Genomic DNA, 19,466 nt, shown 5'->3' on the forward strand with positions numbered 1-19,466 from the left:
TTTTGCTCTCTCTCTCCCCCCTCTCTTTTGCTCTCTCTCCCCCCTCTCTTTTGCTCTCTCTCCCCCCTCTCTTTTGCTCTCTCTCCCCCTCTCTTTTGCTCTCTCTCCCCTCTTTTTTGCTCTCTCTCCCCTCTTTTTTGCTCTCTCTCCCCTCTTTTTTGCTCTCTCTCCCCTCTCTTTTGCTCTCTCTCCCCCTCTCTTTTGCTCTCTCTCCCCCTCTCTTTTGCTCTCTCTCCCCTCTCTTTTGCGCTCTCTCTCTCCCTTCTCTTTTGCGCTCTCTCTCTCCCCTCTCTTTTGCTCTCTCTCTCTCCCCTATCTTTTGCTCTCTCTCTCCCCTCTCTTTTGCTCTCTCTCTCCCCTCTCTTTTGCGCTCTCTCTACCCTCTCTTTTGCGCTCTCTCTACCCCTCTCTTTTGCTCCCACCTCTCTTTTGCTCCCACCTCTCTTTTGCTCTCTGTCCCCCTCTCTTTTGCTCTCTCTGCCCCCTCTCTTTTGCTCTCTCCCCCCTCTCTTTTGCTCTCCCTCCCCCCTCTCTTTTGCTCTCCCTCTCCCCTCTCTTTTGCTGTTTCTTTCCCTCTCTTTTGCTCTCTCTCTCTCTCCTCTCTTTTGCTCTCTCTCTCTCTCCTCTCTTTTGCTCTCTCTCTCCTCTCTTTTGCTCTCTCTCTCCTCTCTTTTGCTCTCTCTCTCTCCCCTCTCTTTTGCTCTCTCTCCCCCTCTCTTTTGCTCTCCCTCTCCCCTCTCTTTTGCTGTTTCTTTCCCTCTCTTTTGCTCTCTCTCTCTCCTCTCTTTTGCTCTCTCTCTCTCCTCTCTTTTGCTCTCTCTCTCCTCTCTCTTTTGCTCTCTCTCCTCTCTCTTTTGCTCTCTCTCTCCCCTCTCTTTTGCTCTCTCTCTCCCCTCTCTTTTGCGCTCTCTCTCCCCTCTCTTTTGCGCTCTCTCTCCCCTCTCTTTTGCGCTCTCTCTACCCCTCTCTTTTGCTCCCACCTCTCTTTTGCTCTCTGTCCCCCTCTCTTTTGCTCTCTCTTCCCCTTCTCTTTTGATCTCTCCCCCCTCTCTTTTGCTCTCTCCCCCTCTCTTTTGCTCTCCCTCTCCCCTCTCTTTTGCTGTTTCTTTCCCTCTCTTTTGCTCTCTCTCTCTCTCCTCTCTTTTGCTGTTTCTTTCCCTCTCTTTTGCTCTTTCTCTCTCCTCTCTTTTGCTCTCTCTCTCTCCTCTCTTTTGCTCTCTCTCTCTCCTCTCTTTTGCTCTCTCTTTCTCCTCTCTTTTGCTCTCTCTCTCTCTCTCTCCTATTTTGCTCTCTCTCCTCTCTTTTGCTTTCTCTCTCCCTTCTCTTTTGCTCTCTCTCTCTCCCCTCTCTTTTGCTCTCTCTCTCTCCCCTCTCTTTTGCTCTCTCTCTCCCCTCTCTTTTGCTCTCTCTCTCCCCTCTCTTTTGCTCTCACTCACCCTCTCTTTTGCTCTCACCTCTCTTTTGCTCCCCCCCCTCTCTTTTGGTCTCTCTTCCCCTTCTCTTTTGCTCTCTCCCCCCTCTCTTTTGCTCTCACTCCCCGCTCTCTAAATAAACTATTTCAAATGCCAATATAAGGGTAATGGAAATAATTGTAAACAATTTAATACACCCCAGCAGGTAAAGTGGATCATTGGGAACAAATTAAATGGGAGACATTTTTTGAGTTAACAGTTCCTTTAAATATCCCTCCCACTTCCCCTATCCCCCAGTTATTCTTTGCTTTTCGTCACTATAGGAGGTGGGAGAGAAGTGTCAGAAGATTTGGATAGTCCTGTAATGGGTATGTTCCCTTCAAGAAAGGACTGGAAATTTTAAGTAATCATGTCAAACTCTCAGTGAGAGTATTGATGAAAGTTAGAGTCTGGAGATCCAGTGAAAGTTTTTCTGCAAAGCCATCCAGACTGTCACCTAACAACTCCTGAGCAACCAGTGTTGATGAGTTCCAATGCTTGCTGTTATACACTCAAGTCTATGTCAGAAGCATCGCTGCAAGACTGTCACACTTGGGAGGCTGCCTGTTTCACAGCATGGATCCTGGAGGGTAAGACTGTTTTATATATACACTTTTGCTATACAGGGTCACAGTGTGGATAGGATCAAGGGTTAATATCTCCTTGATGGAGATTATTTGAACAGCTAGGGGTTATTTATAACTGCTTTAATGTGAGCTTTTGGCCTCATAGACTTTGTGCTTTTGGTTTGGAACAGGTTTCACTTTTGTTTTTGAGTGTTGCGCAGCTTATAATAGCTTAGCGCCTTTTTCATAGCAGGGGAAGTCCTGTCCTACGCACCATGTGACCGGGTGCTGTCATTTCTTTTTCCTACGATCCTGCTGCGAACATCACTCCTAAGGAGAGCATTTTCACGGTTCGCTGTCTGGGTCTAGGAGGTGGTGAGTGCCCCAGCCATTGGGATTATAAAGGTGCCATTTGTTTCAATAAAAGCGTTTTTTTGTCTGTCCTTCTGGGCTATATACTTAGCTATGGAGGACTCTGATACTACATTAGAAGGTTCCACTCCTTCTGTACTGATTAATAATTCCTGTTTATATTGTGAGGAGACCGTGGTTTGCCCACCTGCTCAATTTTGTTCCATTTGCCTAACCACTGTTCTATAGTCTAAGAAAGGAGACAAGCCTGCTAATACTCATAGCGTTATTAGCCCTTCTGAGCCATTTACTTCTCAGGAATATGGGTGGCGAGAAATTACTACCCTTTCTACATTACCCGCTCCACGTCCAGTTTGTCGCGCCTCAACTAATCCTCCATCTGGAGGGGGCTTTTTTCCAGCGGACTTTACCGCATAGTTACGATCGGCTGTGTCTGTGGCCCTAAGTGCCTTACCTTGCTCTAGCAAACGCAAGAGAAAGGTTAAACATAGTTCTCCAGACCTAGAGTCATCTAAATATTCGTCAGATTTAGCTACCATGTCCCAGCTATCCGAGGATGAGTTAACCTCTGTAGCTTCAGAGGGTGAACTTTGTGAGTTGGAGACTTCAGTTTCTAAACCTCCTTGAGTGGAGGAACCCTCCTTTTAGATTTAAAATTGAGCGTCTGCGTTTTTTATTAAAGGAGGTTCTGTTTCCGCTAGAGGTTCCAGAGGCTAAGCTCCCTGAGGAACCTAAGATCCCTAAATTAGACAGGGTTTATGAAGACAGGAAGGTCCCTCTGACTTTTCCTGTGCCAGTTAAAATGGCGAACATTATTAGTAACGAATGGGAAAGAATAGGAACTTCTTTATTCCCCTTGTCTACTTTTAAAAAAATTATTCCTGGCTCTCAATTGGATTTGTGGGGCTCCATCCCTAAGGTGGATGGCACTATTTCTATGCTGGCTAAGCGTACTACTATCCCCTTGGAGGATAGTTCTTCTTTTAGAGAGCCTATGGATAAGAAAATGGAAACATTTCTGAGGAAGATGTTTCCATATATGGGGTTTTAATTTCAACCAACGGAAGTTGTAGCCGCGGTTGCTAGAGCAACTACCTACTGGTGCGACACTCTGAGCTTATTGAGGTGGAAGCTCCCCCGAGGATATTCAAGAGAGAATTAAAGCTCTGAGAATTGCTAACTCCTTCATCTGTGACGTCAATATGCAGATTATTCGCCTAAATGCAAAGGCTTCTGGCTTTGCAGTTTAGCCCGCCGGGCTCTCTGGTTGACGTCTTGGTCTGCGGATAGGACTTCTAAATCCAGACTCCTTTTTCTTCCTTTAAAGGGGAAGATTGTATTTGGTCCAGGGTTGGACTCCATTATTTCTACAGTTACTGGAGGGAAAGGTGCTTCCTACCGCAGGATAAGAAGAATAGGCCAAAGGGACGGCAATTGTTAATTTTCGTTCCTTTCGTTCTGACAAATCACAATGACAGCAATCCTCATCCAAGTCCGAGCAGCCCAAGAGTACTTGGAAGCCGGCTCAGTCCTGGAATAAGTCCAAACAGACTAAGAAGCATGCCGAGAACAAATCGGCATGAAGGGGTGTAGCCCGATCTGGGATTGGATCGAGTAGGGGTCAGACTATCTATTTTTTCAGACGCTTGGTTTCAGGATTTACAGGATCCTTGAGTCCTGGAGGTTGTATCTCAAAGATACCGGATAGGATTTAAATCTCATCCTCCCAGGGGCAGATTCCTACTCTCCAGACTGTCTACAAGACCTGCCTTTTTAGTTTGGATATGGGATCTCTCCCCTCTAGGAGTAGTTGTCCCGGTATCTACAGCATAAAGAGGTTTTAGGTTTTATTCAAACCTTTTTGTGGTTCCAAAAAAAGGAGGGAACTTTTCGTCCAATTCTGAACTTAAAGTGCCTAAACAGGTTTCTGAGTGTTACCTCTTTCAAGATGGAGACAATATAGTCAATCCTTTCTCTGGTTCAGGAAGGACAGTTTATGACCACCATAGACCTAAAGGATGCATACCTTCACGTTCCTATACACAGGGAACATTTTCAGTTCCTGAGGTTACGGGAGGCAAGGGAGCTTTCCTACCACAGGATAAGAAGGCTAAGCCCAAGGGATCTACTTTTCGTCCCTTTCGTGCGGACAAGGCCCAGCGCCAGCAACCTGCCGCGAAAACAGGCCAGTCCAAGGGACCTTGGAAACCGTCTCATTCTTGGAACAAGTCTAAGCAGAGCAAGAAGCCCACAGAGACGAAATCAGCATGAAGGGGCAACCCCTGACCGGTCTCCGGATCACGTAGTGGGCAGATTATTTCAATTCTCAGACACATAGTTGCAGGACGTTCAGGACCCCTGGGTTCTAGAAGTTGTCTCTCAGGGCTACAGGATAGGGTTCAGATCCCGTCCGCCAGATGGCAGATTCCACCTGTCAAACTTGTCTTCAAGTCCAGAGAAGAGAGGGGCCTTTCTAGAGTGTGTGAGAGATCTCGCCTCTCTCTGCGTTATCGTACCAGTACCCCTAGCAGAGAGGGGTCTAGGGTACTATTACAACCTTTTTGGTGGTTCCATAGAAGGAGGGCACGTTCCACCCGATTCTGGACCTAAAGTGTTTAAACAAGTTTCTGTGTGTTCCATCGTTCAAGGTGGAAACGATCAGATCTATTCTGCCCCTAGTTCAAGAGGGGACAGTTCATGGCAACTATAGACTTGAAGGACGCTTACCTTCATATACCAATTCCCAGGGACCACTTCAGGTTCCTAAGATTTGCGTTTCTGGACCAACACTTCCAGTTTGTGGCCCTTCCTTTCGGTCCGGCGACGGCCCGAGAGTCTTCACAAAGGTTCTGGGGGCAATGCTTGCAGTAGCCAGATCCAGGGGCATTGCGGTGGCGCCCTACCTGAACGACATCCTAGTTCAGGCGCCGTTGTTCAGCCTCGCGGAGGATCATTTGAGGGCCCTTCTTCTTCTGCTCCAATCTCATGGAAGATCAACTCAGGAAAGAGTTCCCTGGCTCCCAGTAACAGGGTAGAGTTCCTGGGTACGATAATAGACGCTATGTCCATGAGGATATTTCTCACAGATCAGCGGCACAGGAAGCTTGCGTCGACCTGTCTTGCCCTTCAGTCCTCCACAGGTCCTTCGGTGGCTTAATGTATGGAGATGATAGGTCTCATGGTGTCAAGCATAGAGGTCATCCCATTCGCCAGGTTCCATCTCAGACCTCTTTAATTGTGCATGTTGAGACAGTGGAATGGGGATCATTCAGATCTATCACAGCTGATATCCATGGATGCTCGGACTCGGAACTCCCTCTCTTGGTGGACCCATCTGGAGCAACTGTCCATGGGGACATCCTTCTTAAGACCGTCCTGGAAGATTGTGACCTCGGACGCCAGTCTGGCAGGATGGGGAGCTGTTTGGGGTGCCAGAATGGCACAATGAAAGTGATCCAGGGAGGAGTCTCTCCTTCCGATCAACATCCTAGAACTGCGAGCAATTTACAATGCTCTGAAGGCATTGCCTTCTCTGGAGTCGGTCAGTTTCATCAGATTCCAGACCGACAACCTTACCTCGGTGGCTTATATCAACCATCAGGGGGGTACAAGGAGCTTCCTCTTGATGAGAGAGGTGTCTCAGGTTCTGGAGTGGGCAGAGTCCCACGACTGCTTGCTCTCAGCGATTCACATTCCAGGTGTGGACAACTGGGAAGCGGATTTTCTCAGCAGAGAATCCTTCCATCCGGGGTAATGGTCTCTTCACCCCAAGGTGTTTGCAGAGATTTGTTACAGATGGGGAACGCCGGAGATAGATCTCATGGCGTCCAGCTGCCTTGATACGGGTCAAGGTCCAGGGATCCACAGGCAGAGCTGACAGATGCCTTAGTGGTTCCTTGGGGTTTCAGCCTAGCTTACATCTTTCCACCGCTACCACTTCTACCTCGAGTAGTGGCACGCATCAAACAGGAGCAGGCCTCGGCCATTCTGATTGCTCCTTCATGGCCGCGGAGGACGTGGTTTGCGGATCTGGTGGGGATGTCATGTTTTCCGCCGTAGAGGTTACACTGTCGCAGGGATCTGCTGTCACAGGGCCCCTTTCAACATCGAAATCTAGATTCTCTGAGGCTGACTAGGTGGAGATTGATCGCCTAGTCTTAGCCAAGAGAGGCTTTTCTGAAAGTGTGATTGATACTCTAATCCAGGCAAGGAAGCCAGTCACTCGTCGCATCTACCACAAGGTGTGGAGGACTTACTTGTCCTGGTGTGAGAAGCATGGATATCCTTGGCACAAGGTGAAGGTATCCAGGATTCTGGCTTTGGAGAAGGGTCTTGCCGCCAGTTCCTTAAAGGGACAGATTTCGGCATTATCAGTTTTGTTGCATAGGAGACTCGCTGAGCTCCCTGACATCCATTCTTTTGTGCAGGCTCTGTCTAGAATCAGGCCCGTCTTTAGACAGTCAGCTCCGCCTTAGAGCTTAAACTTAGTCCTTAAGGTTTTGCAAAGGGTTCCGTTTGAACCTATGCACTCCATTGACATTAAGATTTTGTCCTGGAAGGTTTTCTTCCTGTTGGCTATTGCATCGGCACGCAGAGTATCTGAACTAGCTGCCTTGCTGAGTGATCCTCCTTATCTTGTGTTTCATGCGGATAAGGCTGTACTTTGCACTGGGTTGGGGTTTCTCCCCAAGGTGGTGTCTAACTGTAACATCTATCAGGAAATTGTTGTTCCTTCTTTGTGTCCTAACCCTTCTTCTGCTAAGGAAAGGTTACTTCATTTGGATGTGGTCCGTGCCTTGAAGTTCTATCTTCAGGCTACTAAGGATTTCAGACAGTCTACATCTCTTTTTGTGGTGTATTCTGGGAAGCGCAAGGGGCAAAGGGCCTCTGCTACTTCTTTATCTTTTTGGTTGAGGAACTTGATTCGCTTGGCTTACAAAACAGCGGGACATAAGCCTCCTCAGAGGATCACGGCTCATTCAACTAGAGCTGTGGCTTTGTCTTGGGCCTTCAAGAATGAGGCCTCTATAGAGCAGATTTGTAAGACGGCTACCTGGTCCTTCTTACACACTTTTACAAAGTTTTACAAATTTGATGTTTTTGCTTCTGCGGAAGCTGTTTTTGGGAGAAAGGTTTTGCAGGCTGTGGTGCCCTCAGATTAGGGTCCACCTTTTTTACCCTCCCGGTTTTATTCAGTGTCCTCTACAGCTTGGGTATATGTTCCCAATAGTAATGAATTAAGCCATGGACTCTCCTCCCCTTTAGATGGAAAACATAAATTATGCTTACTGATCATTTCATTTCCATCGAGGGGAGGAGAGTCCACGGCTCCCGCCTGTATCTCCTTGGGACAGACCTAAATTTAATCATCTTCTGGCACCTTTTATACCCTGATATTTCTCCTACTGTTCCTGGTTCCCTCGGCAGAATGACTGGGGGATGAGGGAAGTGGGGGAGGTATTTAAGCCTTTGGCTGGGGTGTCTTTGCCTCCTCCTGGTGGCCAGGTTCTTAATTGCCAATAGTAATGAATGAAGCCGTGGACTCTCCTCCCCTCGATGGAAATGAAATTATCAGGTAAGCATAATTTGTTTTTGTACGCTGTACGCAAATTTCCAATGCTTTCTCTCTGCTCTGTGTTTATTTCTCTGGCGGCCATGCTACATTTCAGTCTCGCCGGTCCTCTGTAAGGAGCGCTACACTGTAGGGGGTAAGATTCCTTTACCGGGAGCAGAAGGATTTTTTTTTCAGGTTTTTTCTTTACCCATACAAGGTCAAAATATTTAAGTTATGTAATAAGACGAATATGACCTTTATTGGTAGTTCAGTGGTTTATTTTTCTTCAGTTCGTTATAGCTTATGTGCCATTTTTGTGGGCACTTTCTGTACTGCATCATCACTATGTGAAAAGCTGTACTGGGACATTCTTATTTGTTATGGAATCACTATATATTTATTGCTTCTGGGTAGTAACTCAAAACATAGGCTCTATAGTTTTATTTTTGTCAAACCAGCATCTGTAAGCATTGTATGTTAGCTACTGGTTTGTCCTAACTGGTATTTTAATGTTTTCAATGTATGAGAGGGCATTGCTGTATTGATACTGCATATTGCTTTGTATATAGTTTAATATTGTTTTGTAGCATATTCTATTAATCTGTATTACTGTATTCCAGAGGGTTTACTATCATAGAACCAGCTGTAGTAGCTCAATGGTTAATCCGAACTCTCTGTTGTGGTGTAAGTGCTACCACATTTTAATTGATGACATTTTTCTCTACTGATTATTTTGCTGTAATCAGTGTACTTTGCTGTATTATTGCTCATTTTATGGCATATTGTTGTAGATAATGTTTATACATTTCTTTGGTATCATTCCTTTTCCCATTTATATTACTGTAATCAGTGTGAATTACGCTAATATTGCTATACTAATGCATATTACTGTCTGTGTAGTTCACTACTTTGTTTTCAAGTATATAACTGTTTTCAGAGTGATTCTCTGTCATAGTGCTAATGTCACTACATATTGTGGTACACATTGTTGTACTCAGTGGATAGTGCAAATGGGTGTTGCTGTAGGCATTTTGCTTAGCTAACACTTTTCTCTACCATTTATATTTCCTTCTTAATATAAGGAGAGTCCACGGAATCTTCCCTTACTGTTGGGAAATACTAAACCTGGCCATCAGGAGGAGGCAAAGACACACCAGTCCCCCAGTCAAAGGCTTAAATACCTCTCCCACTTCCCCCATCCCCCAGTCATTCTTTGCCTTTCGTCACAGGAGGATGGCAGAGAAGTGTCAGAAGATTTCGGAGTTGTTCCTCAGGAGGGATATCTGTCCTTCGATATGGGACTGGAGTTTTAAGTAGTCTTGTCAGCCTCTCAGTGAGAGCATTGACGAAAGTTTGTCTGGAGATGCAGGGAGAGTCTTTCTGCGAACCCATCCAGACTGCCTGCTAGCTAAGCAATCAGTGTTGCCGAGTTTCACTGCCTGCTTGTTTTCTCACTCAAGTCTATGTCAGGAGCAATGCTACAAGACTGTCACACAGGCTGTGTTTCTGTTCCACAGCATGGATTCTGGTAAGATAGTTTACATTTTTTACATATGTTGAAAACGCTAAAAGACAGGGTCACAGTGTGACTCCTTTTATCTTCAGAGAATCATGGGTTAATATCTCCTGAGAGGGATTATTGAGCAGTGGGGATTAATCAAATGTGATGCTTTGATTTTATGCTGCTTTGTGTGTGATTTTATTGGGCTCATAGGCTGCTTGTTATGTGGCTGGAACGCACAGGTTTTTACTTTCACTTTGAGTGCTGCGCAGGTTGTAGCTTGGCGCGCTTTTTCTCATAGCAGGGGCGGTCCTGCCTTGCGCACCATGTGACCGGGAGTGGTCTCGCTTTCATTTCCTCTTTTCTGACGGAGCTGGCTGTCGGAGAAGACGCTATTTCTCTGCATTGTCTAGGTCTAGGAGGTGGTGAGTGCCCCAGCCATTGGGAGTATAAAGGGGCCATTTTTTGAGAAATAAAGATTGTTTATTTTCTGTGTCCTGCTGTCATTAGCTTAAGCTATGGAGGATTCTGAGATATTAGAGGGTACTCCCTCTATTCCAAATAGTAATATTTGTTTATAATGTGAGGAAGCCCTGGTTTGTCCGGCCTCTCCACTATGTTCCACATGCTTTGACAACGTTATTACGTCAAAGAAGGTTAACCCTTTTAGTACCACTGAGCCGTCCACCTCTGAGGACTCACCATCCCATTTACAGTGCATTTAAAAATGGCGGTGTCTGAGGCCCTCAATGCTTTACCTTGCCCTGCTAAACGCAAGCGAAAGGTTAAACATAGCTCTCCTGCCCCGGGGTCAACATGTAATTTATTTGATTTCTCTACTGGGACGCAATCTGCTGCTTCTAAGCCTCCTGCTGTGGAGGAACCAGCCTTTAGATTTAAGATTGAACACTTACGTTTTCTTCTTAAGGCAGTCCTGTCTACATTAGAGGTCCAGAGGCCAAGCTGCCTGATGAACCTTTGATTCCTAAATTAGACAGAGTATACGAGGACAGGGTAGTGCCTTTAACTTTTCCTGTGCCTGTAAAGATGGCGAACATTATTAAGAACGAATGGGACAGAATTGGATCTTCCTTTTCCCCTTTGTCATCCTTTAAACAATTATTCACGGTCTCAGACTCTCAATTGGAGTTGTGGGGTTCCGTCCCTAAGGTGGATGGCACTTCCAGTTCATTGCACTTCTGTTTGGTCTAGGTACTGCTCCAAGGATTTTTACAAAGGTTCTAGGGGCTTTTCTAGCCGTTGCCAGAACCCAGGGTATAGCAGTAGCTCCTTACTTGGACGATATTCTGGTACAAGCAACATCTTTTCGTCTGGTGGAGGGCCATTCGGAATCTCTTCTCTCTCTTCTTCAATCTCATGGATGGAAGATAAGCATAGAAAAGAGTTCTCTTATTCCAAGCACCAGGGCGGAATTCCTGTGTACTATAATAGACTCAAAATCCATGAGTTTATTTCTAACAGACCAGAGACGTTGCAAGCTAGCTTCGGCATGTCTTGCCCTTCGGACCTCCTCAAGGCCCTCTGTGGATCAGTGTATGGAGGTGATTGGTCTCATGGTGTCTAGCATGGACATCATTCCCTTTGCCAGGTTCTCAGGCCGTTGCAGCTGTGCATGCTGAAGCAGTGGAACGGCGATCATTTGGATCTGTCTCAACAGATTTCTCTGGACAACTGGTCGAGAGAGTCGCTCTCTTGGTGGCTCTGTCCAGATCATCTGTTCCTAGGGACATCCTTCTTAAGACCAACCTGGGAGATTGTAACTACGGGCGCATGTCTATCAGGATGGGGAGCTGTTTGGGCTGCCAAGAAAACACAGGGCCTGTGGGCTCAGGAGGAATGCTCCCTCCCAATCAACATTCTGGAACTTTGGGCAATCTTTAATGCTCTGAAGGCTTGGCCCCTTCTGGGTTCGTCCCAGTTTATCAGATTTCAATCAGACAATATAACCTTGGTGGCTTACTTCAACCATCAGGGTGGAATGTGAAGTATCTCGGATTCTGGAATGGGAGGAGGCCCACAGCTGTTCGCTGTCAGCGATCCACATTCCGGGTGTGGACAACTGGGAAGCAGATTTTCTCAGCAGACAATCTTGTCATCCGGGGGAATGGTCTTTCCATCCCAAAGTGTTTGCAGAGATATGCAACAGGTGGGGGACGCTGGAGATAGACCTCATGGCGTCCCGTCTCAATACCAAGCTACCCAGATATGAGTCGAGGTCCAGGGATCCTCAGGCAGAGATAATAAATGCATTAGCAGTGCCTTGGAGTTTTGATCCAATTTACCTTTTCCTGCCATTACCACTCATTCCTCGTGTAGTGGCTCACATCAAACAGTATTAGTCATACTGATTGCTCCATCATGGCCGCAAAGGATGTGGTTCGCGGATCTGGTGGGGATGTCATCATCTTCTTTGTGGAAGTTACCTTGTCACAGGGATCTGCTGGAACAAGGTTATTTTGTTCATCATAATCTATATTCTCTGAGGCTGACTGCGTAGAGATTGAACGCTTAGTTCTAGCCAAGAGAGGTTTTTCTGAGAGAGTCATTGATACTCCTTCAAGCTCTTAAGCCAGTTACGCATCGCATCTATCATAAGGTGTGGAGAACTTACTTATTCTGGTGTTAAGAGTGTGGAGTTTCCTGGCATAAAGTTAAGGTTGCCAGGATCCTGTCGTTTCTCCAGGATGGACTGGAAAAGGGCCTTTCTGCCAGTTCCCTGAGGGGACAGATTTCCGCCCTGTCTGTTTTACTGCACAAGAGGCTCTCAGAGCTTCTGGATGTGCAGTCCTTTGTTAAGGCTCTGGCTAGGATCAGGACCTGTGTTTATATCTAGGGCTCCTCCTTGGAGTCTAAATCTTGTACTTAAGGTTTTGCAACGGGCTCCATTTGAGCCTATGCATGAAATTAACGTTAAATTGTTGTCCTGGAAGGTTCTCTTTCTACTGGCTGCACGCAGAGTATCTGAGATTGCTGCCTTGCAATGTGAGCCTTCTTATCTGGTGTTCCATTTTGATAAGGCCGTCCTACGTACTAAGTTAGGTTTTCTTCCTAAGTACGTGTCAGACTGCAACATCAATCAAGAGATTGTGGATCCTTTCTTGTGTCCCAATCCTTCTTCTTCGAAGGGACGTTTACTTCATAATTTGGTCGTGGTTCGCGCCTTGAAGTTCTATCTTCAGGCTACTAAGTATTTTAGACAAACTTCTTCCTTGTTTGTTGTCTATTCTGGGAAGCGTAAGGGTCAGAAGGTCTCTTTGACTTCCTTATCTTTTTGGTTAAGGAGTGTTATTCGTTTTGCTTATGAGACAGCGGAACATAAACCTTCTCAGAGGATTACGGCTCATTCTACTAGAGCAGTGGCTTCCTCCTGGGCGTTTAAGAACAAGGCCTCTATGGATCAGATTTGTAAGGCGGCTACCTCGTCCTCCTTACATACTTTTTCCTAAATTTTACAAGTTTTATGTTTTTGCTTCAGCTGAAGCAGCTTTTGGGAGAAGGGTTTTGCAGGCTGTGGTGCCCTCAGATTAGGATCCGCCTCTCTTTTTGTCCCTCCCGTTATCATTCAGTATCCTCTAGAGCTTGGGTATAAGTTTTCCAACAGTAAGAAATGATGCCCTGGACTCTCCTTATATAAAGAAGGAAAACATAAATTATGCTTACCAGATAATTTAATTTCCTTCTGTATAAGGAGAGTCCACGGCCCCACCCGTGTTCTTCCGATGGGCGGCCCTCTAAATTATACCCTGATATTTCTCCTACTGTTCTTTGTTCCCTCGGCAGACTGACTGGGGGATGGGGAAGTGGGAGATGTATTTAAGTCTTTGTCTGAGCTGTCTGCCTCCTCCTGGTGGCCAGGTTTAGTATTTCCTAATAGTAAGGAATGATGCCGTGGACTCTCCTTATACAGAAGGAAATTAAATTATCTGGTAAGCATTATTTATGTTTTTGTAATCTGCTATTTCTACTACATTCTACTATATGTAAAGTTCAGTGCATTGCTTTATTAGCAGATTCATTCCTGATTTTTAGGGTGTATATGGTAATGATGGCACTCTACATTTGTACAGTTCAGTACTCTGATTTGCTAGCAGTTCCTCTACCAGTTAACTTACTGTATTCAGTGAATTACTGGAATAGTTCTATTGCTACTACAAATCGATGTCTGTTGTGTTCAGAACACTTTTTTTCTCTACTGTTTATTTTTCTGTAATCAAGTGATTTCCGTATTACTGCTATTATTCCTACATTGCAGATGCTACTGCAATTTGCTTTTTGTAGGGTTTTATGGTTATTTAGTTCTGCAGCTATCTCCTATTTTCTTTTTCACAATGTATACGGCGTGAACACAGTTTGTTTTTGCATTTTTCTGTCCTCCGGTATCAATGTCTACTGTAGTGGTAATAATTCTGGAATTAGTTAGTTTTTCAGGAATGGTGTTCTTACACTGTTACTGTGGTTCTGGCGTCTAGACCACCTTTTCAGTTAAGTGGTTTATCATTTTCCTAGTTCTTTTCTAGAGGCAATTGTCAGAGGTAGACTTTTTAGTAGTCTTCTTCCTAGTCCAGAAAACATAATTTATTTTTAACTGATAAATTAATTTATTTCTTAATAGTGAGAGTCCACAACCCCATACAATTTTGCTATGGCAGAAGTTCTAGTTTGCACCTCTTTACCCTACTATCTTTCTCTCCTATTATTCCTGTTCTTGACTTTACAAAATACTATGAGGGAACAGGAAATTGGAGAGATATTAAAACTTTTACTGTGGGGTGTCTTTGCTACCTCCTGGTCACCAGGTGAGGAATTCCTTACAGTAATTACAGTAAGTAATTTAGTTAATTTACTTGGTAGTTTAATTTAATTGTAGTATAATTGTTAGGGTAGGTTTACTAATAGTTTAAAATTTGTTTATTTTAATTCTACAGGTAAGTTTAAATTTATATTAAGATAAGGATGTTGTAATTTTAATTTAAAGTTAGCGGGTTGTTAGGTTTAGGGATTAATAGCTTAATTTAGTTTTTTGCAATGTGGGGGGCTGACGGTTTAGGGGTTAATAGGTTTAGTTAGTGGTAGGGATGTGGGAGGCCAGGGGTTTAGGGGTTAATAAGTTTATTTAGTGGCGGTGGTGTTGGGGAGCGGCGGAATAGGGGTTAATACATTTTATTTAGGTGGCGGTGATGTCCGGTGGCAGATTGGGGTGTTTAGACTCAGGGTTTATGTTAGGGTGTTAGGTGTAAACATAACTTTTTTTCAACCATATAAATCAATGGGATATCTGGCAGCATCGAACATAAGCTTTAGCTGCTTTCAGACTCCCATTGATTTCTATGGCATCCGTGGCCTCCAGGGTGGCGGATTGAAAACCAGGTACGCTGGGCCAGAATAGCCACAAGCGTACCTGTTAAAAGTTTGATAACTGGGAAAAGGTGTCAAATAGAGCCGGATGTATATTCGGAACATGTAATGACGTAAGCATCGATCTGCGTCGGATTGAGATCGCGGGATCGTATGTTACGTCACAAATTTCAACATTTGCCGGTCTGTAGGCTTTGATAACTAGGTCGAATCAATCTTGCAACAATTACACTGCGGAATTCCAGTGTATTTGCGGTTGAGGCTTTGATAAATATCCCCCTTAGGGGTAGATTTAACTAGGGCCGATTGGCCCTTGTTCCCCTAAAGACCGCTGCTCCATAACTTCTGAGGCTGCGGTCTTCAATCCGCCCGTTCCAATATGATCGGGCTGATTGACACCCTCTGCTAGCAGCCGATTGGCTGTGAATCTGCAAGGGGTGGCACTGCACAAGCAGTTGTGGTGAACTGCTTGTGCAATGATAAATGCCGACAGCAAATGCTGTTGGCATTCAGTGATGTCTGTCAGACATGATACTCTAAAGTGTAAGGTAAGTGTAAGCGTAAGGTAAATCTACCCCTATGTCTGTTCTCATATTCTGTTCTCATAGAGGTAAGAATGAGGGGGAGGAGCATTCCAATGGAAGCACTGGTGTGAGAATCCTTCCTTGTTATGCGAAACAATCTTTAAACTAACACAATTGCTACAAAATAGACACGCCTGCTACATGAATAATTTTAATTAGCTTTTTCTAAGGGGGGGTGGGGGGCAGGTTAGGTTGAAGGTGAAGTTTTCAGGACAACATCTTAGAGAGAGCACCTGTGAGAATCTGCTGTGTGGTTTTCACTGTGATGATACAGTATATGGCTGTGATGATCCTCTCCACTGTTGTACGCTGAGTGTAATGCCTTATTCGAAACCTGAATATAAGTAATGTATTTATAGTTAAATCACAGCAGCTTTATAACTTGATTTATGTTATTGCAATAAGTTTATAATAAACACTGTTAATATTATTATTATACTGCATCCTTGTGTGACGTGTCAAATTCCCTTTTTTCAGTACTATTGTGAGACCTCAGTTGTGCTGGCAAGCGCCAGGACATAACGGTACACAAGACATAGGTGCTTCTCACTTCCCCTGCTGGCCACCATAAGTCACTCCTAAAATTTAGCTTGGTGTGGCTGGATCCTTTCTAAACCAAAAGTTTCTGATGATGGATTGGCACACCTAGATTTTGTCACGCCCTGCTTTAAATAATAACTAAGTACTCTTAAAACATTCTTTATTTTGTATTACAGTGCTCTATCAAAGGGTCTAGTCTAGAACATCAATTTCTGTTTTTTTATTTTTGCAGAAGAAAGAAATGGCATTAAAGGTACAGGAAAAAGAATCTGAGAGGCTTGAAGATAGAACTCAGGAGATCTACATGAACTGGAAAGAAGCACAAGATGTTAAGCAAAAACTAGAAAAAGAAGATAAAGAATGGCAGGAATCATGTAAGTACTTATTTGTTATTTTGTATTTAAAAGCACTGGTCTGCTATGATTGACAGTGGCCTGGATTCATTAAGAGAATTCTTGCCCTTTATTATTTTATTGAGTGAATTAATAGTAAATTGCTCTAATGTTCTAGAGCATTTTATTATAGCAGAATTGTTTATACAGAACTATGTGTTAAACCTTGTAAAAACATAGTTAAAACTGAGCTCCGGACCCGAAATGCGCTACTGGTCTGGAGCTGAATGGCGCTGCTGAGCCAATCAGTGGCAGCATATCTGCATACTGATACCTTTCATAGTCTGACTTTAAAAGGCCATCAAAACCGAAATGAAACTTTCATGGTTGAGATAGAGCTTGCATCTTTATGAAACTTTTTCAATTTACTTCTAATACCAAATTAGCTTCAATTTCTTGGTGTCCTTTATTGAAAAGTGAATACCCAGTTAGGCTCTGGAGCAGCAATGCACTACTGGGAGCTAGCTGCTGATTGGTGGCTACACAAACATATGCCTCTGGTCATTGGCTCACCAGATGTGTAGAGCTAGCTCCCACTAGTGCATTGCATCTGAGAAGCTTAGTTAAAATATGTGTTTAATGTCTTTACTGCCTCAACTTTCCATTTTTCTGGGCATGTTGTGTTAGGATGGGAATTCAGAACATATATGAAGCATTTTAGATAGAGCTGTGCTAAAGCAGATGAGTACAACGAGAATGGCAGGAACTTAGCAATATAGGCCTGTCCGCCATGCATTATGTCTCGCTGAAAGCTAAACCTAGGTTGGCTCATATGCTTATTTCTAAGCCGTTGAAGGCCGCCTCTAATCTCAATGCAGTTGACAGTTTTTTACAGTTAGACAACACTAGTTCATGTGTGCCATATAGATAACATTGTGCTAACACCTGTGGAGTTACTTATGAGAGGGTACTGACTGGCTAAAATGCAAGTCTGTCAAAAGAACTGAAATAAGGGGGCAGTCTGCAGAGGCTTAGATACAACGTTATCACAGAGGTAAAAAGTATATTAATATAACTGTGGTGGTTATGCAAAACTGGGGAATATTAAATAAAGGAATTATCTATCTTTTTAACTAATACAAATTCTGGAGTAGACTGCCCCTTTAATCAATCATTTTATGGGAGATTCCATTCTAGGTGTTAATATTCATTTAAAGCCAATATGTGAAATACCAGCAACAAGTATTTTTTTTTTTTGAGTAAATATTCTAATCTTAGTTGTTTTTGTCTGTACTTTGCTGTCACCATTTCCTTCCATAAGGCAGAGTCCATGACTTCATTCCTTACTGTTGGGAAATACATCACCTGGCCACCAGGAGGAGGCAAAGACACCCCAGCCAAAGGCTTAAATATCCCTCCCACTTCCCCTATCCCCCAGTCATTCTTTGCTTTTCGTCACTATAGGGGTGGCAGAGAAGTGTCAGAAGATTTGTATAGTCCTGTAATGTGTATGTTCCCTTCAAGAAAGGACTGGAGTTTTAAGTAATCATGTCAACCTCTCAGTGAGAGTATTGATGAAAGTTAGTCTGGAGGGAATTTTTTTCTGCAAACCCATCCAGACTGTCGCCTAACAGCTCCTGAGCAATCAGTGTTGACGAGTTTCACTGCTTGCTATTACATACCTTGCTATTACATACTCAAGTCCATGTCAGAGCGTCGCTTCAAGACTGTCACACTTGAGAGGCTGTGCCTGTTCAACAGCATGGATCTTGGAGGGTAAGACCGTTTTTTATATACACTCTTGCTATACAGGGTCACAGTGTGGTTCCTTTATGCCTCGATAGGATCAAGGGTTAATATCTCCTTCAGGTAGATTATTTGAACAGCTAGGGATTATTTATAACTGCTTTAATGTGAGAGTTTTGGGGCTCATAGACTGTGTGCTTTTGGCTTGGAACAAACAGGTTTCACTTTCGTTTTTTTGAGTGTTGCGCAGCTCATAAAAGCTTAGCGCCTTTTTCATAGCAGGGGAAGTTCTGTCCTACGCACCACGTGACCGGGTGCTGTCTTTTCATTTTCCTACAATGCTGCTGCTGCAGACATCACTCCTAAGGAGAAAGTTTTCACTGTTAGCTGTCTGGGTCTAGGAGGTGGTGAGTGCCCCAGCCATTGGGATTATAAAGGTACCGTTTTTTGAATAAAAGCGTTTTTTGTTTGTCCTTCTGTGGATATATACTTACCTATGGAGGACTCTGATACTACAGTACAAGCTTCCGCTCCTTCTGTACGGATTAATAATTCCTGTTTATATTGTGAGGAGGCCGTAGTTTGCCCGTCTGCTCAATTTTGTTCTATTTGCATAAGCACTGTTCTAAAGTCTAAAAAGGGAGACAAGCCTGCTAATACTCATAGTGCTATTAGCCCCTCTGAGCCGTCTACCTCTCAGGAATATTCTGAGAGATTACTACCCTTTCTACTCTTATAATACAAGAAAAGTGCGCTAAAAAGCAACAGCATCAACCAGCATGAAAATATAAAAGTAATTTATTTAAGAACAATTTCTTCCTCTATGCAATGTAAAAAGATACCTAAATAAACATGAGGCTATAGTATACAATCACACTATACCATTCATACCAAGTTTAATATGGGGACTACCGGTGGTATAAAAATACTAAAAAACTAAAAATGGACTAATGTCCAAAGAGCATAAGAAAGCGTAAAAAACAAGTGTCCAGAAAGAGTATCATCTATGACAATAGCAGCGGATATATGACAGCTTCAAAGTTAATGTTATAACTCTGTGTTTCACAATGAATATATAGCAGCTTTAAGTTGAATTCAACTTCAATTCAACTGTGAAACTACCTGAGGAACCTAAAATCCCTAAATTAGACAGGGTTTATGAAGACAGGAAGGTCCCTATGACTTTTCCTGTGCCAGTTAAAATGGCGAACATTATTAGTAACGAATGGGAAAGAATAGGAACTTCTTTTTCCCCCTTGTCTACTTTTAAAAAATTATTCCCGGTCCCTGACTCTCAATTGGATTTGTGGGGCTCCATCCCTAAGGTGGATGGTGCTATTTCTATGCTGGTTAAGCGTACTACTATCCCCCTGGAGGATAGTTCTTCTTTTAGAGAGCCTTTGGATAAGAAAATGAGGAAGATGTTTCAACATGGGTTTTTATT

The 19,466-nt window shown here is 43.8% G+C and overlaps 1 protein-coding gene across 3 annotated transcripts in view; it reads left to right on the plus strand.

Annotated features, from left to right (window-relative positions):
* The window catches only part of SH2D4A (SH2 domain containing 4A), a 352,968-nt gene that overhangs the window by 276,104 nt on the left and 57,398 nt on the right, over positions 1–19,466 (plus strand). For all 3 annotated transcript variants that reach the window (XM_053703206.1, XM_053703207.1, XM_053703208.1), the window contains one exon: positions 16,177–16,318. In XM_053703206.1, coding sequence (XP_053559181.1) covers positions 16,177–16,318 — 142 coding nt within the window. The remainder of the gene's footprint in view (positions 1–16,176; positions 16,319–19,466) is intronic.

The sequence above is a fragment of the Bombina bombina genome, chromosome 2, assembly GCF_027579735.1.
Source record: "Bombina bombina isolate aBomBom1 chromosome 2, aBomBom1.pri, whole genome shotgun sequence".
In the NCBI taxonomy this organism is placed as follows: Eukaryota; Metazoa; Chordata; class Amphibia; order Anura; family Bombinatoridae; genus Bombina; species Bombina bombina.